Source organism: Epinephelus lanceolatus, chromosome 16 (genome assembly GCF_041903045.1).
Source record: "Epinephelus lanceolatus isolate andai-2023 chromosome 16, ASM4190304v1, whole genome shotgun sequence".
In the NCBI taxonomy this organism is placed as follows: Eukaryota; Metazoa; Chordata; class Actinopteri; order Perciformes; family Serranidae; genus Epinephelus; species Epinephelus lanceolatus.
In genome coordinates, this window is record NC_135749.1 from 35,393,451 (window position 1) to 35,417,112 (window position 23,662).

The 23,662-nt window shown below is 41.7% G+C and overlaps 2 protein-coding genes across 2 annotated transcripts; one reads left to right on the forward strand and one right to left on the reverse strand.

Annotated features, from left to right (window-relative positions):
* Window positions 1-941: 941 nt before the first annotated feature.
* On the reverse strand, window positions 942-14,447 carry LOC117264145 (uncharacterized). The gene is made up of 8 exons (XM_033637979.2): window positions 13,605-14,447; window positions 13,033-13,314; window positions 12,066-12,299; window positions 9,097-9,198; window positions 8,735-8,806; window positions 2,996-3,064; window positions 2,862-2,915; window positions 942-1,120 (listed from the first exon to the last, which is right to left on the reverse strand). Exons 1-7 carry the CDS (start codon window positions 13,669-13,671, stop codon window positions 2,863-2,865), a joined length of 879 nt encoding a protein of 292 aa, XP_033493870.1. The 5' UTR covers window positions 13,672-14,447; the 3' UTR covers window positions 942-1,120; window position 2,862.
* A 4,522-nt stretch (window positions 14,448-18,969) lies between these two features.
* LOC144467439 (uncharacterized) lies at window positions 18,970-23,657 on the forward strand. Its single transcript, XM_078176023.1, has 8 exons — window positions 18,970-19,026; window positions 21,255-21,342; window positions 21,521-21,624; window positions 21,713-21,991; window positions 22,077-22,169; window positions 22,460-22,527; window positions 22,653-22,870; window positions 22,961-23,657. The coding sequence occupies exons 2-5, from the start codon at window positions 21,255-21,257 to the stop codon at window positions 22,104-22,106; spliced, it is 501 nt and encodes a 166-aa protein (XP_078032149.1). The 5' UTR covers window positions 18,970-19,026; the 3' UTR covers window positions 22,107-22,169; window positions 22,460-22,527; window positions 22,653-22,870; window positions 22,961-23,657.
* The last annotated feature ends 5 nt before the right edge of the window (window positions 23,658-23,662 follow it).

Below are 23,662 nucleotides of genomic sequence, written 5' to 3' on the forward strand. Positions count from 1 at the left end.
AAACATAGATTCTGAAAAGTTGGTACTTCTTCATTTGCTTGCATTCGCATCCTGTTACTGCATGTCACTAATTTGGCCTCTCCCACTGAGCCTTTGTTCTCCACTGTCTCGCAGGTTCCCTTGGATCATGGCTGTGTCTCATCTCACGTTCCTTGTGTGTCTTGTTTTCTCTTAGTGCCAGTTTGTCATAGCTCCTTGGGTCCCTTGTGGTCCAGCCTTTTGTTTCCCAGTTTTTTAATTTTTTTTTATTTAGCCTGTTGACTCTGCCCCTGCCTCATCACTAATGGATTTGTTTGCCTCCACTGATTTACCTCCTGTGTACTGAACCTTCCTTTTGACCAGTATGGACTGTGTTATTTTACCCGAACTGTCTCCAGAGTCGTGCATTTGAGTCACAATGACCTGGTTCACCAGTTGTTACAGGTTGTGCCTGGATCGTAGGTCATGGTTGCTGCGTGGTCCTGCCTGATGCTAAAGGTTTTTTTGGGGGAAGTTTTTTGTTTTTGCGGCATGCTTTGTTAGCACTGTTGCCTCACAGCAAGAGGGTTCCTGGTTCAATCCCAGGAGGTAGCCCTTCTGTGCAGAGTTTGCATGTTCTCCCCGTGTCACCTTGGGTTTTCTCCAGGTACTCTGGCTTCCTCCCACAGTCCAAAGACTTGCAGGTTAATTGGTGACTCTAAGTTGGCCGTAGGTGTCATGTGAGCATGAATGGTTGTTTGTCTCTATGTTTTAGCCCCGCAATAGTCTGGCAACCTGTCCAGGGTGTACCCTGCCTCTCGCCCAATGTCAACTGGAATAGGCTCCTTTTATTCTGGGTACCACAGATTTGTTCAGATGTATCTGTCAATTAAAGTCAAAAATATGATTTATTGCATTATTTTAATAACAAATTCACACAAACTTAAATAAAATTATAAATTCGAAAGAGTCAAATTAACTTTGGACCTATTGAAATAATAAAACAAAGTGCTGATATATAAATTTTTTGTTTGTTTGTGTTTTTTTAATTCTTTTAAAATAAATGTTGCTAAAACACAATTTATAACATAAATAGCAGAGCTGCTGGATGGATGTCCAGTTGCAGATGGTGACACATTCTTTATTAAGTCCTGAGGATTTTCTGTAAAACAAACAAAAAAGTTAAAATTGAGTTTTATGTCCTAAAAAGACCAAAAAACTGTTTTTAATGTTACAAAAAAACAATACATTATACAGGATAATGGTGATAATCTACAGCAGCTGCTTTCTCATGATACTGAACAGCATTTACGTAGCATTTTATTGTGAATGTGTTGAAAAAATAATGTAATTTAGAGAAAATGATACAGCGCATAATACACACTAAAAAATTATACGTTCCCCAAATGTTGGTTTCACCTAATTTTAGCCTGTGAAAGTTTTTAATCTACGCAGCATTAACAGAATCTTTTTTACCAAGCCCTGCAGAAGATTTTTTTTTTTTTTTTACCTGATTAAAGTGCATTATTCTGATAAAGCTATACGGGATCATTCACCTCTGATACACATGTGAGTCGAGGCAACCGTATAAATCCAGAATTTCAGATTTATCATACCTGAAGAAATATTTTCTGACATCTTATAGACCATTTGATCAACTGATAACTCGAGACAATAATTAGCAGGTTAGTCAGTTTTTAAAAAAATAATTAGCTGCAGTGTTTAAATTATACTTTGTACTATAACCTATGAAATATTCCATACACAAAACAATATGCAGTAACAACCAGATGGCAAGAAAAAAATGTTGGCATCTAAAAACCATGGATACATTACATTTTAATGTTATTATGCAGCCGATATACTGAAACTTTACATTTTAACAACACTGTTGTTCATGTGTGGTTAGATTTTGGTACAAAAACCATTTGCTTACAGTTCGGAAAAAATCATGTTTGGGCTTAAAATAATAATAATAATAATAATAATAATAATAACTTTATTTATATAGCACCTTTAAAAACAAGAGTTTACAAAGTGCTTTGACAAACAAAGCAAATGCAGGAATATCTATAGCAAGAGAGTCAAAACAGTGTGGGCAAGCAAAAGCAGGACAAAATTAAGCTCAAACTGAAGTAAACTAAGCAAAACACAGACAGAATGAAAAGACAGAATGTTAAAAGAGATAAGAACAATAAAGGCAATAAAAAAACTAGTTATATATAATATATAAATAATATATATATATATAATATAAATAACTAGTTTTGGTGGCTAAAAAGCTGCAGAAAATGCAGCAATGTCTCAGTAAAGACATTTTGTGGCACTATACTGGCAGGAAACAATGTCTCAGGGAAAAACACTTTTTTGTGTCACACTAAACTGCAGAGATGTAAAAAACAACAAGCAACTGGCACTATTCTGGCAGGAAACAGCAATGTCATGGTAATACAAAACCACTTTTTGTGGAAATCATCCCAGAAGAAAATGCAGCGAAGCCTCTGTAAAAAATAAACACTTTGTAGTGTATGTCCTACCTTTTAAATAAGGGACTATTTTAAATCGGAGTAATACACCATTTGGTGCACTATTAGGTGCGCATTGATTGTGTGTGTATGTTGTTGCACGCCCTGAGTGTCCCCAGAAAAGTTCGCTAAAACTTAATTCTCATCTCCAGTGTTTTTATTTTTAATAGAGTTGTGTAATAGGCCACATACACAACATACTTTTTTTTAGCACATTCCCAGAAGGAAACACAGAGGTGTTTGCTGGTCTCAAACATGATCTCATCTCAGCTCATATATATCACTTAGAAACATTCATTTGATACAGATAAAATGTAATGTAACATATCTGTCGTTTGCAGAAATGTACAAAGCCAACATAAACAACGATAAAGTCACCTTAATTTGGTTTGTCGATCAGAGAATAAATGGGCTCATTGGGCTGTGAAATCTCTGTAAGAAAAGATAAAAATGAATATAGGCAGCATATTTAACCAAATCTCTATCAGGAGAAATAATTGTTAAATCTTTACCAGAGTTGTTTTCCAGTGCTGGAGCTTCATGGATGATAGAGTATGTGCAACTATGTTGGTTTGACCCACCTGCAAGTTGAAACATTTGACCAACAAGCACTTAATGAACTGAACTTTTTCACCACTTGTTGAGAAATTACAAATTTTCTTACCTTTTTCTGATCACTAACTTTGTTTCCTTATATAAACCACTCGTCAAAATGAAATCGGTAAAGTTACAATGCAGTTAATGCATTCTAAGGCCAAGGATCATTTTGGGTTGGATACCTTATTTATTAAAAATTATAGTTCTTTTGGGCCTTCGCCCATGGGGTCCGGCCGGGCCCAGCCCGAACCGGCTACATGGGCTCGTCCCCCTGCAGGCCCACCACCCGCAGAGGGATCCAGAAGGGTTCGGTGCAATGTGGATTGGGCAGCAGACCAAGGTGGGGGCCTTGGCGGTCCGATCCTCAGTTACAGAAGTTGGCTCTTGGGACATGGAATGTCACCTCTCTGGCGGGGAAGGAGCCGGAGCTTGTGGAAGAGGTTGAGCGCTACCGGCTAGATATAGTCGGCCTCACCTCGACACATAGTTCCGGCTCTGGAACCCTAGTCCTTGAGAGGGGTTGGACTCTCTCCTTCGCTGGAGTTGCTCCGGGTGAGAGGCGGAGGGCCGGGGTGGGCTTTCTGATAGCCCCCAGACTCTCTGCCTGTACGTTGGGGTTTACCCCGGTAGACAAAAGGGTTGCTTCCCTGCGCCTTCGGGTCGGGGAACGGGTCCTGACTGTTGTCTGTGCTTATGCACCGAACAACAGTTCAGAGTACTCACCCTTTTTGGAGTCCCTGGGACGGGTGCTGGACAGTGCCCCGACCGGGGACTCCATTGTTCTGCTGGGGGACTTCAATGCTCACGTGGGCAATGACAGCGGGACCTGGAGGGGCGTGATTGGGAGGAACGGCCTGCCCGATCTGAACCCGAGTGGTGTTCAGTTATTGGACTTCTGTGCAGGTCGCAGTTTGGCCATAACTAACACCATGTTCAAACATAAGGATGTCCATCGGTGCACGTGGCACCAGGACAGCCTAGGTCGCAGGTCAATGATCGACTTTGTAGTCGTATCATTTGACCTGCGGCCATATGTTCTGGACACTCGGGTGAAGAGAGGAGCAGAGCTGTCAACTGATCACCACCTGGTGGTGAGTTGGATCAGATGGTGGGGGAAGACGCAGCACAGACCTGGCAGGCCCAAACGAACAGTGAGGGTCTGCTGGGAACGCCTGGCGGAAGAACCTGTCCAGATGATCTTCAACTCCCACCTCCGGGAGGAGTTGAGCTTCGACCGCGTCCCGAGGGCAGAGGGGGACATTGAGTCCGAATGGGCCTTGTTCCACTCTGCCATTGTCGAGACGGCGGTTGCGAGCTGTGGCCGCAAGGCCGCTCGGACCAGTCGCGGCGGTAATCCCTGAACCCACTGGTGGACACCAGAGGTGAGGGGAGCCGTCAGGCTGAAGAAGGAGGCCTACAGGGCATGGTTGGTCTGTGGGTCTCTGGAAGCAGCTGACGGGTACCGGCGGGCCAAGTGGAGAGCAGCGGCAGCAGTCGTGGAGGCAAAAACTCGGGCGTGGGAGGAGTTCGGTGAGGCCATGGAGGAAGACTATCGATCGGCTCCAAAGAGGTTCTGGCAAACCGTCCGGCGCCTCAGGGGGGGAAGGCGGCAACTTGCTCACACTGTTTACAGTGGGGGCGGGGAGCTGCTGACGTCAACTGGGGACATTGTCGGGCGGTGGAAGGAATACTTTGAGGAGCTCCTCAATCCCACCAATACGTATTCCAGTGAGGAAACAGAGACGGGGGTCTCGGGGGCGGGTCGTCCAATTTCTGGGGCAGAAGTTGCTGAGGTAGTCAAACAACTCTGAGGCGGCGGAGCCCCGGGGGTGGATGAGATTCGTCCTGGATATCTCAAGGCTCTGGATGTTGTAGAGCTGTCCTGGCTGACACGCCTCTGCAACATTGCGTGGACATCGGGGGCAGTGCCTCTGGAGTGGCAGACCAGGGTGGTGGTCCCCATTTTCAAGAAAGGGGACCAGAGGGTGTGTTCCAACTACAGGGGGATCACACTCCTGAGCCTACCCGGTAAGGTCTACTCCAGGGTGCTGGAGAAGAGGGTCCGGTCGATAGTTGAACCTCAGATTGAGGAGGAGCAATGTGGTTTTCGTCCCGGACGCAGAACCGTGGACCAGTTCTTTACCCTCGCCAGGGTGCTGGAGGGGGCATGGGAGTTTGCCCAACCAGTCCACATGTGTTTTGTGGATTTGGAGAAGGCTTACGACCGTGTCCCCAGGGGCATCCTGTGGGGGGTGCTCCGGGAGTATGGGGTTGGTGGCCCCTTGCTAAGGGCCATCCAGTCCCTGTACCGAAGGAGCATGAGTCTGGTTCGCGTGGCTGGCAGTAAGTCGGACCTGTTCCTGGTGAGGGTTGGACTCCGCCAAGGCTGCCCTTTGTCACCGGTTCTGTTCATAACTTTTATGGACAGAATATCTAGGCACAGCCGAGTGGTGGAGGGTGTCAGGTTCGGTGATGGGAGGATCTCGTCCCTGCTTTTTGCGGATGACGTGGTCCTCCTAGCTCCATCGAGCAGTGACCTCCAGCTCTCGCTGGGGCGGTTCGCAGCCGAGTGTGAAGCGGCTGGGATGAGAATCAGCACCTCCAAGTCTGAGGCCATGGTCCTCAGCCGGAAAAGGGTGGATTGCCCACTCCAGGTCAGGGGGAGGTCCTTCCTCAGGTGGAGGAGTTTAAGTATCTCGGGATCTTGTTCACGAGTGAGGGTAGGATGGAGCGGGAGATTGACAGGCGGATTGGGGCGGCGTCAGCAGTGATGCAGGCGCTTAACTGGTCCGTTGTGATGAAGAGGGAGCTTAGCCAGAAAGCGAAGCTCTCAATTTACCGGTCGATCTACGTTCCAACCCTCACCTATGGTCACGAGCTCTGGGTAGTGACCGAAAGAATGAGATCGCGAGTACAAGCGGCCGAAATGAGTTTCCTCCGCAGGGTGGCTGGGCTCAGCCTTAGGGATAGGGTGAGGAGCTCAGACATCCGGGAGGGACTCGGAGTAGAGCCGCTGCTCCTCCACATCGAGAGGAGCCAGTTGAGGTGGTTCGGGCATCTGGTAAGGATGCCTTCTGGACGCCTCCCTTGGGAGGTGTTTTCGGGCATCTCCAACCGGGAGGAGACCTCGGGGCCGCCCCAGAACACGCTGGAGGGACTACATCACCTGGCTGGCCTGGGAACGCCTCGGGGTTCCCGCGGAAGAGCTGACGGAAGTGGCTGGGGAGAGGACTGTCTGGGCTTCTTTGCTGAGGCTGCTGCCCCCGCGACCCGGACCCGGATAAGTGGAGGACGACGAGTACGAGTACGAGTACAGTTCTTTTCTTCAAGTGCCAGTGACACATCTGGTTAACTCGTCTATCAGAGCTAATGAATTTCTGAAGCCCTGGAAAAAGGCAATTATAACTCCCTGACTTCACAAGTCTGGAGCACCTGACCTGGTCTCCAATTATAGGCCAATTTCCATCTTACCCGTGCTGTCAAAAGTTCTTGAGAAAACAGTTGCTAAACAACTTGTTGATTACCTTGAAAGCAACCATCTACTGCACCCCAAACAATTTGGGGTCAGAGCAGGGTATTCAACAGACTGGGCAAACTGTTATCTTACAGAATCTATAAAACAGTCATTAGATGAAGGAAATGTAGTGCTGGCTGTGTTCTTGGACTTGAAAAAAAAGCCTTTGACACTCAACCACGAAATTCTCCTAAATAAACTCAAAACATTTAATTTCTCAGAGGAGACAATAGCTTGGTTTCGATCTTATCTTGAGCATAGAGAGCAATGGGTCAGATCTAATTCTATCCTGTCAACTGTCCACACTTGTCAAATGGGAATTCGACAAGGTTCAATTTTGGGTCCTTTACTTTTTAGTTTATATATTAATGATTTACCTGATAGCTGCAAAATGCCAAATGTATGCGGATGACACAATTGTATATGTGTTTGCAAAACCTCCTCAGATGGCAGCAGAATTGCAGTCAAAAAAATGTCTGGTGTGTCACAGTGGCTTCAAAATAATCATTTAAGAGGAAAGCCAATGAATAGCCTGGAATAAAGATTAATGAGATAGAGATAGATCAAATAGACAAGTTTAAAATTTTAGGTGTCATTTTAGATTCTCAATTGAAATTTGATCAACATGTAAAGAGTCTGTGTAAAACTGTCAAAACTAATTTAAACTGCTTTTGTCTGATTAGACAATATATACCCCTTAAGGCAGCACAACAGTTCATGCATGCCATGATATTTTTTTCATTTATCATATTGTACAACCGTTTGGGGTCAAGCTAATCAAACAACACTTGCACCAATTAGGTCATTATATAAACAGGCACTGAAAGTAATAGATAAGAAACCTGCTACATGGCGCCACTGTCAAATTATCAATAAACATAATCTTTTAAGTTTTGACAGTTTTCTAGGCCTTTCATTTTTAAAACTGATTTTCAAGTGTGTGAACAACCTTGCCCCAGAAATACTCTGCCAACTGGTAAACAAACAAAACAGTAGAATTAGAACTAGGAGTGCAACAAGCAGTAATTGTAGAACAACGAAACGCAGGACAACATTTGGACAGTCATCCTTTTCAGTAATAGGTACCAAACTATGGAATACATTACCATCTGAAATAAAAACATTGACAGAGCTCAAGACTTTTAACACAAAAGTTAAACGATGTCTGAAACTGAAACAAACCTGTGAACATTGGCTTTTATATATTGTTGTACTCATTTAGTGTACTGCCCTTTACTGTTTTGTGTTTTTGCTTATTGTTTATGACCTGATTCTGTCTTTATCTATATGTTTTGTATATTAATGTTTCTGAACTGTTTTAACTTTGCACACAAACTCTGTTTTAAAGTTATTGTTAGTAATCCTATTCAGAAACACTTCTTATTATACTGGGTGAAATGGTCCTTCCACCCTGAGTAGTCAATACATAATGTGTTAAAAAGGAATGAAAAAAAATCAGACCTCTGTGGCAGCTGCAGGCCTGTAAAAACTCTGACCAATCCCTGCCTTTCGGTGCAAATGGAAAGAACCAATCAGATGCCTTCATGTCTCATCCTGCCCGAGCCCCCCCCCTCTGTCCTTCCCTCCCTCCCTCCTCCCTGCGTGCACTCATCACGTGTCACGTGTATTCAGCACACTCCTAAGCAAAAATACCAAGTTAGCATGAGTTTGCTGAACAATGGCAGAGAAAATGCGGCCAAAAGTATCACTTCCAGCGTTACTTGTAACAACTCGCCCCGCTAAACAGGCTGAGAAAAGAAAGTCGGAGGCAGCTTTTGAACGGTGGAGACAACTGAGGGAGCTGAAGGGCCTGAAAAGTGATGCAGAGGTTGCTGTCTTTCTGTTGGACAGGTAATTATTTGTTTGCTTCGGGGGGATTTGTTATTTTACTCGGCTCTCTTCTGCCCTGCTGACTCCTACTGCAGTGCAGGATGCGCATTCAAGTTTGTGGGGCCGTGGCTTTGGACGGAGCACTGAGCTTAGAGGAGGTGCCATTTTCAAATCTTGCTAGCTCTCCAACATTACCAATTATAGCTTTAATAGCAAAAGCCTAACCAGGGACAGGGGTTGCGAATTAGCTCAGTAAATAAATAAATATATAAATAAACTGTACACAAAAACATCTTGTCTTATTTCTCACCTTGAGCAGGTTCAAACACAGATCCGTCTGATATCTCAGCATAGACAGCCACAGCCTGTTGTTCACCACTTCCTACAAAACAAATGTTTATTAATTCAGTGCAGGCTCATTCATTATCTGCTTTAAATGACAACCACTGAGGGGTTAACACAAGTAATGCACAAAAGTAAATGTTCAATTATTATTTTTGCAATCACTCACATAACCTCCATTTGAAATGCATCATTTTACTCTGTGTGTTGCAATTAAATATTAAAACATGTAAAGTTGATTCATATTTATAATTCATGACAACAACTTTCAAAGTTTCACTTAGCTTAAATTTGATTGAAAATGATTTCCATTAATGTTCTGATGTTCACCTCCTCTTTTGTTCCTGCATCTCCAAATGAGGAGAAGGATGATGGAAGTGATGAAGAGGAGGGGGAGGAGTACCTTAAGCATTAAAACAAGTCCAGGAGCAGCTGGAAGATAAATTAAAAACTCTTAACACAACAACACAGTACATACATAGTGCATAGTGTTTAACAGTGGATAATACACATCATACGATTGAACTGCATTTCCCATGATGCATCATTTAACAAGTGACATGTTAATGGAATTAGCAGGTGTCTTTCAACTGAAACATATATTAAGTGTTGAATGAAAGGTAGTTGGAAACACCGTTGTCTGTCATTTTGGATAATGTCTGTTTAAGAGTTGATTTAATCAACCCTCTCTCATTCTGAAGTCATCAAATACCAATGCTTGGGCAGTGACTTCCGTGTCAGACACCAACAAAAAAAGCCACCTATTCACGTCGGCACAATACCTGGCTGAACACTGTCAGTGTGTAATAGTGTCTGACGGGGTCAGGGGGAATGCGGCCAGACAACAACCTAAGTTAAGAGGGTGAAATGTCCAAGAAGGCCAGGTGATGGCAGTGTTGGGCAGTAACGCATTACAGTAATAATAATCATTTTTTTCAGTGATGAATAATTACTAATAAAATTCCTGTCATATTACAGTTACCCCAAAAGTAAAAAACTTGTTATAAAGTTACTTTTGTAATCACATCACCATTGACATGAAATACAACAGTCACATCAGCAGATTCGTATTTGTCATGCTGCGCACGCACATCACAAAGCGGCACTCTATCATGGAAGATAGAAACACCTATCTTAGTGGTTGAAAAATATTCCCATTACTGTGATTTTTCTCAGTAGGAAAGATGACAAGAACACTACTTCTACAGGTAGTAGAACTAAAACTCTGCCCACTGTGAAAAACACATCTTCAAACCTCTAGTCTGAAACACCGACTATGACCAACAGCACAACAACGTGAAACTCCAGGAAATACACCCCACCAAAGGTGAGCCCTCTTCGGCCACGGAGGTCAGCTGTAGCCCTACACCAGTGGTGTAGTGGTAATTGATGAGGTGGGTGTACTACTAGGTAGATAGGTAGGTTACCGATGAGGAAGTGGGCATACTCTCCTATGTATTAGAATGGCTTTTTAGCTGATAGGTGGGTATACTGTAACTGGATAGAAAAAGAAGTGGGTATACCTGAGTATACCCTCCACTACACCACTGCCCTACACTGGCTAAACAACCAAAACTGGATTTTAATTGTGGACAGCTGCAGCTTCAAAGAAGTAATGAAGCTTGCATGTGGATATGTTGTGGATGAAATGCTGTACGAGTGACTCTCCGGTCACAAGCAAAAGAAAAAAAAAGTTATTTGCAAGCTTTCTAGCCTTACCTTACCTTAGCTTTCTGGCAATTACCCTGATATTCATACAGTGGCACACATCTGAATTTTGGGGATAGCAGCTATGAAGAAGTAATGAAGCTTGCAGGTTCCTTCCACTACCAGCCTCACAGCAGGGGGAACTACTAAACAGGGCACATAACTCCTTGAGATCAGGTGGAGAGATCCACTTCCTCTCAGGAGGAAATCCAGGAAGAGGAAGTATTTAAGTGTGGGAGTGGCCTATTTGAATCCATTTTGTTTGAGGCCATGCAGCAAGGTGAGTGTGCTTGCTGATCCTGTAAGTTCATTTAACTCCTTTAACTTTAGCTTATATTGTAGTTATGCTATGTAGCGTGTGAAATAGAGTATGGTGAATGTGCTAGGAAAGGTAGTATCAGCCCTGCTTCTACCTAGAGCTCGCATGTACGGATCCTGGGTTTGGCTGAAGGTGACAGTGCTGTTTGGGCTGAGAAAGCCATGTGTAAGTAAGGTAAAGGAGGTTATTGGGTTGGTGCAGGGAGCAGTGAGACCTGGCATTAGGGGAGTGTCTCTGGGACGCTAGAGATCACTGTCTAGCCTCCTGGAGGTGTCGTGGGACCAACTAGACGAAACACTGGTGAAAGGAGGTTCCCACCCGATGACCGCAAAGACATGCTAGTTATCACTGCTCATTGGTTTGTATAGTTAAGCCTTGCCATAATAGCTTATCATAGGGCTTAGGTTTTTCACTGAGTGTTGATCCTTTCTCTAGAGCACAAACTTCTTGTGTTTATTTGAACCCACTACCAGCCTCACAAGAGACCCACCGGCACTTACGGTACAGTCCACAACTCTCAGACTGCCTGCTCTCATCTCATTCACTCACCGCTGGAACTACAAGCAAGCCAAACCCAAATACCTCACAACTGTTGCATATCTGTGTAAGCAATAAAGGTCATTACCAACTGTCTGCCTGCGTCTCTGAGTTCTGCATTTGGGTGCAATCACACCCGTGACAAGTGTTGGCTTCCCTTATGAATGTAGAGCCAAATCATAATGTCCCGAAACGTAAACAGCAGATGCCGAAAGATACCTAGATATATCTCAAGAATGCCTTGAAGGAATTTCTTCCAATTTGGCACAAACGTCCACTTCAGCTTAAGGATGAACTGATCTGAATTTGGCAGTCAAAGGTCAAAATCACAGTGACCTTATGTCCTACTAATTTTTGTGATATCTCAATGATGAATTGATTGGATTATGGTGGTCAAAGGTCACCGTGACCTTGTATCCATCTCATTCTCATGAACAGAATATCTCAAAGGCCTTGAGGGAATTTCTTCAAATTTAGCAAAAAATGTCCACATGGACTCAAGAATGAACTGATTATGATTTGATTAATTAATTACAGTTTTAAATTGTTTTTTAAAATGTGAACTTTAAAAAACTCATACAAGGGCAGCTTATATTAGGTATGTAAATTATTGTATTATTCTTAACACAACAACCCAAGGTATCTAGTTCAATTGTGGTCCCCTTGAGCCCCTGTTGTCATTGGCTGCCATTGGTTGCTTAAACTGAGTGTTCCTCTGTGACTTCCTGTCTCTCACCTCTCTTAGACTGATCATCTTTCACAGTCAGATATGCAGCTGGTTTTCCATCACAGTAGTAAAGTCCAGTGTCATCAGACTGCACATCTGTTAAAGTCAACGTTTGTCCCATCTGATTTTCACTGAACTTTCTGCCACTATTTTGCCTGGTCCATGTTGGAAGATGCATCCCAGAAACATCAGGGCACGTCAGATTGATGTCGGTTCCTACTGCAGCTTGGAGTGTGATTGTTCCTGTAAATGACAAACATTGAGGGAGTGGGTAAAATGTCATCATCATTAACTGTATTCAGGATCAAGCCCTGGAAAATGCGTCATCACAAAGCTAAAAACAGGGATGTTTTTCTGACTTTTTAGAGATTCATGGTTCTCACGGGACAGCCATTACAGAATGCATTAAATAGATTAAACTACCCAACTGCATATAAAGGAGTTAAAATGAACGCGAGCTTAAACATCTACTGCAGTAAAATGACACATAGACACTGATGAAGCAGTAATATTAATCTAAAAACATCAGATCCGATAATAAAACACTGACAGCAAACATTTTACAGCACATCTAATACTGTTACTTAAAGTACATCTTGCTGATACATAATTTTACTTAAGTCAGGTTTCGAATGCAGGACTTTTACTTTCACAATGTTCACTTTCTTGAACATTGCTGGAGATGTGAAATTTTGTGTTGTGAAACAACATCACGGAATGTACAGTATCCAGTAAAAATGATTCATGTTACAAACTATTAAAGTAAAAGTTTCGAGCAGGCTACTTAAAATACACTCAACATGTACAATACACTTCAGTGCAGGAGGAGGAATCCCACTAATCTTGCCTTAAACACTAATCTTGCCTCAATATTCTGACAAAGTGTACTGTAAGGTGTATACTGCATTTAGCTCAGAGACATGATTTCAAAAAAGGAAGAAAATGAAAGCAGAACTTTGATAATGTTTGGTGTTACCTGATGGGATCACCGTCAGCTCCACGGCTGGCTCATTGTTACACAAGTATCTTCCAGAGTCTGAAACATTTGTTCTGCTTATGTACAGTGATCTAAATTCATCTGCTTGTGAATCATAATGTTTGCCTGGGTCATTGATTCTTTTCTGTCCGTCACCATCAGCTGAAAGTATGTCAGCATTACGTCCTCTAATCTCTCTGCTCCACGTCACTTTACCCATCACAGGGTGAGGGCACCGAAGAGAGACTGGTTTCTTTTCCTCAACAACTTCATGGATGAATCCTGCAAAAGAAACACAAAAATTCTCAATGTATAAAGTATTTATTTTAAGGTTTTTCCTAATATTTAGAGCACATCTTCCCTACTAATTGGGTTAACATCAATCAGAACAATTAACACACATTTAGTATGACCTTTTTAATGACTGTTTCTATACATTAGCTATACAATACATCCTTGACACAAGCCTTGAGCATAAGGATCTTTTGGGATTAACAATACATTATTCTAAAAACAAAAGCGCAGACAATATAAGGTATTAAGACAAATGAGATAAAGTGAAAACTTGTTACCTGCAGTGACATTACAGCCCATAATAAAGGCTAAGAGGCAGCTGAAGATATTCACCCTCATCTTCATATAGACTGAAATGATTCAGTGAACTAAATGTTGTCTCATTTTATCTCTGAGTGGGCAGAAAACAGGAAACTCTGACTGTACACTTTTTTTTTCTTTTTGTCACAAGACATTTCACAAGAGTCTTTTTTTTGTCAAGGAGTGTTTCTGTTGAAATGATTTTTATTTTTAAATTTTTACAAAATAATTTGTAAATGAATTAGTCATGCTGTGTTACCTTGAATTTTCAGAGGAAAAACAGCAAACATGTTAATTTATAGATTAATTGGGGACCACATCTAGCAAGACTATATCAAAACATTTGTTAACAAACTCACAAATTTCATGCAATATTGTAAGGCAGTTCACAAAAGCTATGTTTGTACCCCCTCTCTTCCCTTACAAATGTTTCCTTGTTGCTAGATATAGTGTGTTGATTGGTTAAATGACGTGACAAGGTGGCTCACTGCATGAACAGCGCTAGCTTGCTGTTCTGTGCCTGAGCTAGAGACTGCAACCCAGCAGAGTTGCCTTCACTGATGTAAATGGCTGTATGTACATTACTCACCCGCCAAACTAAACTGCAGAAATGGATGATTCCTTGAAATGATTTCCACCCACACACATCCAGACGGAGCAGCCTTGCTTACTTCGGAAGCAGCAAGCATGACAGTATAATCCAAGGCTCATTTATCTAGTTGTATGGTCAGTACTTCCCAAACACATGCATTTTAGCTCAAACCTCAATATTGGAGTCTGGCTTTTAAAAGGATAGTGCACCCAAAAATGAAAATTCAGCCATTATCTATTCACCCATATGCCGAGGGAGGCTCAGGTGAAGTTAGAGTCCTCAGACCCTTGTGGAGATCCAAGGGGAGAGGGGGTAGCAGCACAACTCCACCTAATGCAGGCTGGGCGCCCAGATTCAAACGTCCAAAAACACATAATTGAAACCACAAAATATCTCCATACTGCTCGTCCGTGGTGATCCAAGTGTCCTGAAGCCCCGGCATAAAAAGTTGTTTGGAAAAACTTCATTTGAACTCTGTTTGTAGCCTCATTGTAGGCTGTAGCTCTAACTGCTTCTGTGTACACCAAGTTCACGTGTGTGCACAAGACCAGCGAAAGCACGTGAACACACATAAGTAATTTTGGCTTTAGAAATATAATGGGGTAAAAATCTAAGTATATGTAAGCACAGAACCTGAGTAAATGTACCTAAATACATTCCACCACTGGCCAGTACTGTAAAGTGACATTTTATTGTGTATAAATATTTGTGTCATTTGTGTCTTTTTACTGTGACAAACCTTGATGATAAACTCATTGTGTTGAGCATGTTCTTATTTATTGTGTTTATCTGCATCAACAGAAGCAGAATATCTGATCTGATCAAACCAACCATGAACTGATCAGGGTCAGTTAAACACTACAGCAGCTTGTATTCCGTTGTATCTTTGGAAGGTGATGGAGACGTTTCACCTCATTGCTTTAATGAGAACAAACAGCTCATTTCAGAGTAAATTTAGTGAAACTTTAGCTTCTTATATCATGAGGAGAGAGAGGAGACATGGACGTATTATAATAAGAAATCAGACAGTGGGTGAATGTTACCATTGCTTACTGATATTCATTTCACTGTGGGAGGAATAAAGATTGTAGATGTGTATTGGAGAGATGCACACATTTATACCTTTACAAGAGAAAAAATTTAAGGCAGTTAAATAACAAAAACAGAGTCACTACAGCACATCTTAGCTCCAGCTCTTCCTGAGTTGTGAGTCATTTGCTACAGTGACTTTATACGAAAGGCGGAGAAAGATATCTCAACCACAGGCTAAGAATGAAAAGAAGTATAGAGGAAGTAAATGAGTGTGAGTGTGGGAGAGTAAAACAAAGCTTGCGTGTCCACACAAAAAAGTTACTTTATCTTTCATATGTCTACATTCTTATATTGTGCAACTAAAGCTCACAACAAAGTGAGTTCAGTTTCTTCACAAACACAGACCAAAAACACAACCTTTAATCTATGTCCAGCTGTTTTGCACTCATTGTCAAGAGAAGACATATGACCTTATCCAAGCAGCAGGCTGATTAGAACGAATTACACGAACACAGAAGAGAAAGTATTTACTTGTTGACAATGCACAAAAATAGAAATAAGGAAGGATGCAGCAACCGTGAGGTGCAGATCAGTATGAAATGAAATGTCACCCAAAGGAAGATGGTCTGCACTGAGGTGTGATTTCCACCACAAAAACCATGCTTAAAAGGATAGTGCACCCAAAAATGAAAATTCAGCCATTATCTACTCACCCTCATGCCGAGGGAGGCCCTGGTGAAGTTTTAGAGTCCTCGCATCACTTGCGGAGATCGGTGGGGGGAGCGGCTAGCACACCTAATGGCTGACGGCGCCCCAGACTAAAACGTCCAAGAACACAAAATTGAAACCACAAAATATCTCCAACATGCTCATCCGTAGTGATCCAAGTGTCCTGCAGCCCCGACATAAAAAGTTGTTTCGAAAAACATCATTTGAACTCTGTTTTTAGCCTCACTGTAGCCTGTAGCTCTGGCTGCTTCTCTGTGCTCCACGCTCACGTGTGTGCGCTTGCGTGAGACCAGCAAAAGCACGAGCTTTGCTTACCCATGTTTACATCACGTGGCACGTGCATCGCAGGTCGCCCCCCCCCCCCCCCCCCCCCATGGCCCAATTGTTGAAAAACGCTTGCTAAAGTGCCCTCTTGGGAGCCAAAACGTGTGCTAAAGTGTCCTCTTAGGAGCCAAAACGTGTGCTAAAGTGCCCTCCTGGTTGGCAAAACACACTAAACTGCTGCTGTTGGATGGAGAATATTGATTCCAATGAAGGTATGCAAGCTTTCCCAGAGTGGTTTAGGTTGCCAGTTTGGATTATCTGGTGCTAATATGGTGTTAAAATGCACTAGAATACAGGAAATGGCATCTACTTCATTGAAAATGTTCTGGGGGAGGACCCCCAGACCCCCCTAGGGATTTATTTCCTTAATACATCCATGTCTCTGTGTGTTCTTCACAGTCCAACGTTGAATCTACACAGTTCTTGTGGATGCTGATCCTAACTACAAACTAACTTGAGTAGTCTGTCTAGTTAGTCTGTTTAAAGGCTATATAATGTGCCATTTGTATAACATATAAACATGTCTAAAGTGCCCTTGAAAACACACGGAACTTACCCTCATGAAAAACTGCTATTAAATTACTACACAAAACCTATTCGTGTAGTAGTGGCTGTGTAGTCACCTGTAGTAATTGTGTAGTAAATCTGTAGTTTATACACTACTCATGACACACCAGTAGAGTTTTGTAGTAAAACAGTAGTGTTTCCAGTAGTAACCAAGCAGAGTAGTGAAAGAGCTCTTAAAACACTACTGCTTCATTACACAGGCATTTAAATAGTGATTATGTAGAGATTTTACTACTTGTTTGTATAGTAAATATGTAGTCACAACACTACAGCAACACTACATATTTTACATAGTGATCAAGTAGAGGTTTTTACTACTTGCTCATATAGTGAATATGTAGTCACAACACTACAGCAACACTACTTATGACACACCAGTAGAGTTTTGTAGTAAAACAGTAGTGTTTCCAGTAGTAACCAAGCAGAGTAGTGAAAGCTGTTAAAACACTACTGCTTCGTTACACAGGCATTTAAATAGTGATTATGTAGAGATTTTACTACTTGCTTGTATAGTAAATATGTAGTCACAACACTACAGCAACACTGCATATTTTAAATAGTGATCAATTAGATTTTAGTGCTTGAATATACATGATGTGTATACACACAGTAGTTTTTTACGAGGCTCTGTGTGTATCTTAAGTATCATAGTATTCAGAATAGACAATGAGAGCCTACTGTAAAATTGTTTTTTGTTTTTTATTTTTATTTATTTCATTTCGGGATATTCCACTGACCATTCATATACATTTACAATTCAATAAAATTAAAGGATATTTGTGATATAATACAGTAACTGAAAACACAACAGATTTTTTTTAATTGAAATGATTTATTACTCTATAATTATCCAACCACACACACAATTTACAAAAACAGTTGTAGCCTGGTGAAATTAAACCAGCACAGGACACAGAAATATCTTTTGGGGTCTGTCCTCTGCCCTATCTGCAGTCCTTGTAGATAAATTAAAAAAAAGCAATTGTTTAAGTCTCTAAGAGGAGGTAGAGCTATAATCAGTCAGATGTGACAACTGTTTTCCTGTTGGACTAGTCAGGAAACAGTGCCCTGACAATTATAGTGAGATAAGAGTAGGAAGATGAAAATGTGTACATATGTGTAAGTTGCCCAGATGCACAAAAAAGTCTCTGCCACCAATGCTCTACTCCAAACAGGAAGTTGGCCATTTTGATTCAAATTTTTCAATTTGGCGTTGATTTTGTGATTTCCACACCTTGTAATTTAACGAACTCTACAGATACAAAAACAACAATCAGTAGTCATTTATTTTTTTAGTTTTGTCAACAACTCCCTTTCCATGTCTGTGTTTCTAATTTGCTGCAACATTATGGGTAACATTAATAGCCTTTAGGCCCTGGGGACCTGGGGGTGAGTGATGACCTGAGGCTCTGGTCATCCAGCGACCTGACTCAGGACCAGCTTCTCTGCCTTTTGTTGGACGTGGTGGAGGTGGAGGTGGAGGTGACCACCACCTGTGCTTTTTTCCACATGTTCATCTACTCAACAGGATGTTAGGAGACTATATGTGTGGTAATCAGCATCTGTTGGTGGTAAAAGCTACTCAAGCTGAAATAGCGACTGAGTAAACTTTTACTTCTTTTAATATGTGGAATATGAATAAAACCAAAGTGAGGAGCAATCATGGGTCTGTTTTTAAATTTCATTTTCACCCAATTATTAAAAACATTGAACAACATTTAATGACTTTCTCAAAGGCTAATATGAAAAGAAAGTGATGTTACATTTAATATGAGTTACGCATTAACTCTGTCAGTGATTCTTTTTATGACTGTAGCTGTGTATTTTTTCCCGGAAGTTTTCTCCCCTGTTGTCATGGTGAGTCATAGTATCGGAGCTCCATTGATGATGGCTTTATCACTAAGATGCTCAAGTCAAGAAATTTCCGATATTTACTTTGAAACCGATGCTATATTGCTGCATACTCTGTAGTTCTTATGCACAGAGCATGGCTGGCAGTGAATGCTTGAAAGACATAGCAACAGTAACCAAGGGAGCGGGGCTTAGCTAAGGATCATGTTATCCAATGACATTCCGTTTGGAGCTTCCACCTTGTTCCCCGGCGCTGCGTGGTGATTGTTTGTCCCTCTTCACATAAGGACACGGCAGTCATTACGGTAAGTGGTAGGAGCTTGCTTGTAGCGCAGTCATTTTGTGAATGCTGCTCGTGCTTCTGACATTATATGTGGGTTTGTATGCTATATAAACTATGTGTGTACCTACATTATATCAATTGGAATGTACTGTCACTAGCTCCGCTCAGTAAGATACCGTAGCGTTTCGTTAGCGTAGCCGTTCGTTAGCAAAGCGGCTAGTTAGCGTAACGGCTAGTTAGCCGCCATTGTTCTCTGACTCGGCCAGAGTCATGTGTTGTAACTTAGGAGAGAGGGGTGTCTGCACAGAGATGCATTTATTTATAGTAACCACATTTCATAGTGAACAACATACATATATCCTCTACAAATCACGACCATGTTTGCAAAGTTTGGATGAATGAGTCGCACTCAATCTAACAGGAAACGAAGCTCATCTGCCTGTTTGCCTCCGCATGCAGGGATGAACAGATCCACGGTAGAATTAACCGCAAAACACGTAAATAACTTCATATTACTGGCGTGTAACACTCATTAATGCTTAAGCTGAGTCCTCTGGGAAATGAGAATGTCCAATTGAAATAATCTTCTCATGTTTAATGTATGAAAATGAATTACATTTGTCCAATGCTCTGTGATATCCACCTTATTTTCAAACACGGAAGTGAATAGTGGTCAACTTCCGTTTTTTTGTGCGTGACTTCTGGTCAGCCGCTTTCCCTTATGCTTTCCCTTACCGGAGCTAACAGTGCAAGCTAATTTTTTTTTTCAATTTTCAGTTGTTTATGTTAGTCAATCAGTTAGTTAGTTAGTTAGTTAGTTAGTCTGTGTATTTTGTATAACGTTAGATAACTGTGCCCACGTTTCCGTTATAACGGAAATTTATTCCCTCTAAACGCGAATAAATCGCACGTCAATCATAAACTATGAACCAAAAAAGCACAATCTATCCCGAGTGAGACAAACTGCTTGATCCCTGTCTCCAGTGTACCAGCAGAGAACCTGCAGAACCGAATCAGTGAAAAATCACACCGGGCTAAGCCTCTCTACCTGAGCAGCTGAAGCTGCGGCTCGCACCCTCGACACACAGACACACAGACGGTGCTTCTGCATGCCAGCCAAACGTGTGCGCAACTGTGAGAAATAAATATGTGAGGTGTACGCTGCTTTTCTATCTTTTTTTCCCTTTTCTTTCTTTCTTTCTTTCTGTCAGCCACATACACTCCTAACACAGGCCGGGTTGTTTTAATTGACTGAGTTGATCATTAAGCCATAGTGATGCGCGGATCGGCTCTGATAGCACCTGAATTAGCATGTACGCATCAACCATCCAGCCGTTACAACATGATTGAGCTAGCAAAGCAGTTTTGTGTTGCTATGTGTGGTATTTATTCAGTTTTGGGAAATCACGATGTCTAGAAAGCATCAGTGGCTGCAGCTGACAGGGACAGCTAACGTTAACACTAGCAGCAAAGCTAACATCAGGACATCATCTGTTAAAAGCCTCCCGTTGTCGGATATGACATGAAACTACTCCAGTTAGCTCAATCATGTTGTAATTAAGACATCCGCTGGAGAAAATATTTTTTTCACGGGCCACTTTGTGAGTTTAGTGAGTTATTACAGACACTGCTAACGGCTAACAGCTAACAGTTAGCCCAGCTAATCTATGATAACCATGTTATTAATTACACACAGAGAAAATACTAATGTTTGTTCAGTCATTGTGTTTATAGACTTTACAAACATCAGATTAGTCTAAACGGTGATATAGTGACGTGAAAAATGTGATATATACATATATATATATATATATATATATACATATACATATATAGCTAAACTCAGCAAGGTAAACAACAAGGCGATTCCCATTTACACAGTGGTAAGAGTGCTGGACCGGAAGTGTTGCACCAAAAAAACGGAAGCTGGCTGCTTTCTGTTTTGCCTCTGTGTTTCCATGAAAAATAAGGTGGATAGCCTACTGTGTTTAACAAAGCATGTTCCAATGTAATTAAAGCTTTATGTTTTTGTGGACATAATTGATGTAATAATACAAGTAGACAGTATTTGAAGAAGTTAGAATGCAGTGTGGTCGTGAAACTGTTTGGCCTTGTCAATCAAAAAAGTGTGTCAGTTGTGTGTGTGTGTGTGTATGTGTGTGTTTGTGTCAGCTGCTGTCAATGTCAAATCATTAGTAAATTATCAGTTTGATTTTAATATGCTTAATAACTGTGTCTTTATACTTTTAGATGCCCCGTGGCAAGTCCTACCGTCGCTCTGAGGCGGCTAAGTGGAGGATGGCGGAGCGACAGTTGGCCTCCAGTGATGCTGGTGCATGTATGTGGCGTGCCTTCTTGAAATCAACTTTTCATGTATATCCTTGCTGTATGACTGAGTTAAACTCCTGACTTTGTGTATTTTTAGTGTCTTGAAAAGTTCACATGTTGTGTTGAAGTGCTTGAACTTTGAATTTGGTCTCTTGTTTTTTTTTAAACCATTTTATGTTCATCAACAGCTTGTGGCACAGGGTGGTGCTACAAAGTGCACAAACGGTCAATTTCTGAGCACACTGGGCGCCAGCATAAATTGGTCATTCCAGTTGAGGTCCCAGGCAAGACGGTATGTACAATTCATGAAGATTTCACTGATGATTAGAAGTTTTAGTTGTGTGTTTTCAGCCTAAAAGAAATCCTGTCTTGTGTTCCAGCTTGTTCTTCTTGTAGGGGCGTCCCATCTGCACTCCCTTGCAGATGGGATTGTGCTGATGCCAGAGGATTGCTACACCTTTGGCGTCATGTCCACTCCAGGAGCGTGCGCTGACCAGCTCAGGACTGAGGATGAAAATGCTGTTCTTCCTCGGATCTCTGATGCTGTCTGTGTCATGGCCCCTAGGAACAACCTGACGGCCAGCAAGACGCCTAAGCAAGGAGGCATAGCTTTTGGCCAATACCTGGCCACTGTCTGCAGCGTCTGGCCAACTGCACAGGTAGGTTATTCATGTATTCTTTTTAATGAGGCTGATGTGTACAGGTCAGTATGATTTTGTCATTAACCATTATTACTTTGTTTAGGTCTTCGCTGGGACCTTGTCCCACACTTGACAGTCCCAGGGGAAATCCAAGAGTTTTTCCGGCATGAATTTCACCGCGTGTCAGCACGTCTCGGTATGTTTGAAAATAATGATACATGGTTCTAAACAGTTTTATGAAGGCTTATGAGAATTATATATTTTACATATAATTTCTAATATTATACCCATTATGGTTTTCTACTTAAGCAATATCACACGAGAGGGAGTGATGTTGTACTCCAATATCATCATGGTTTTACTGTCTCTCGACCAATCAGATTGCAGGGCCGGAACTAACTGTTGTATAATAAGAAAGTTGACATTGCCTTTTTAAAATGTGTTTTTCAAAAACTGTGTTTCTTTTCTTGTTCCTTTTTTTTTAAGGTGTGAAATATTTTCACCACGCTGACCGCTTCCCCCTGAACAACCGCAAGCTGTGGTGTTGTGATGGTGTAAGTACAATATATTATTTTCATATCATAAATAGAAAATTATTCAACACAGTATGTTTGACAGTAAAAGTCACATTTTTCAAAATAATATTTAATTTTTTTTTGTCATTGTTTTGTGTTTGTAGGTACACCCCAGTGACGACATGGGGATGCCTATCCTAGTGGAGTCGCTGTTGGCTGCCACCAAACAGCACCTGGAGATACCAGCACCTAAGCCACAGGTGTCGCGCCCGGTGTCTCCCAAGCCTCTGCCAAAGGTGGTTCCACGTGTGATTGTGGTGGGTGAGGTTGTAGTTCCACGGGCCCCCCTCCTGAGTGGACATCTGTACAGTCGGGCAGGAAGGTAAAAGACTGAACTCTGTAAATATGTTTCATGAAATAAAAATAAGGTTGTGAATTGATCCACTTGTTTTTTTGCTTTTTGTCATTACAGAGGAACCACTCTGAATATGAGCATGGCTCTCACAGAGACGAGTGGTTAATCATGTGGTATGTTTAACCATGATATTTACATAACAGTGATAGTTTGTGTGCTTTATCTAATAAAATGACAAATGTTAGAAATAATCTACATGTCTGTCAGGTGGATGGAGCTCCAGTGGCCTTGCGAGAGTGTTTCATTCATATTGTATATGGATTACGCTCATGTAATATCACATAGGATTATGCTTGTGTGGGTCCTAGTCCTTTTTTTTGTTAACCAACTGGTCTTTTTGTGTGTGTTGGGGTAGTTCCTAGGGGGTAGTCTAGCTGTTCTTAAGTGCATTCACAAGACACCCGAAGAAGCCCATAGAAATACTGTTTGTGTGTCAGAGAGGACAGTCAGGTGTCTGGTTATGACAAGTTCGAAGAGACAACTCCGTAGTTCTGGTTGGAGGAGGGTTCCTTGGGGGTAGTCTAGCTGTTCTTTTAAGTGCATTCAATGGCACAAGACATGTTCCTGATCAAATATGTACTGTAATTAATGTATGTAATAATTTGCAATAAAATTGTATGATATTTTACACCCTGGTTTCACGTCTCACCTGAATACTGAACCATGATACTGAACTGGTAAATTGTAATGAATGGGACAGTTTCATCATCAGAAATTGTAAGAATGTTGTAATTTAAGAGTAAAAGTCAAGGAATGAGT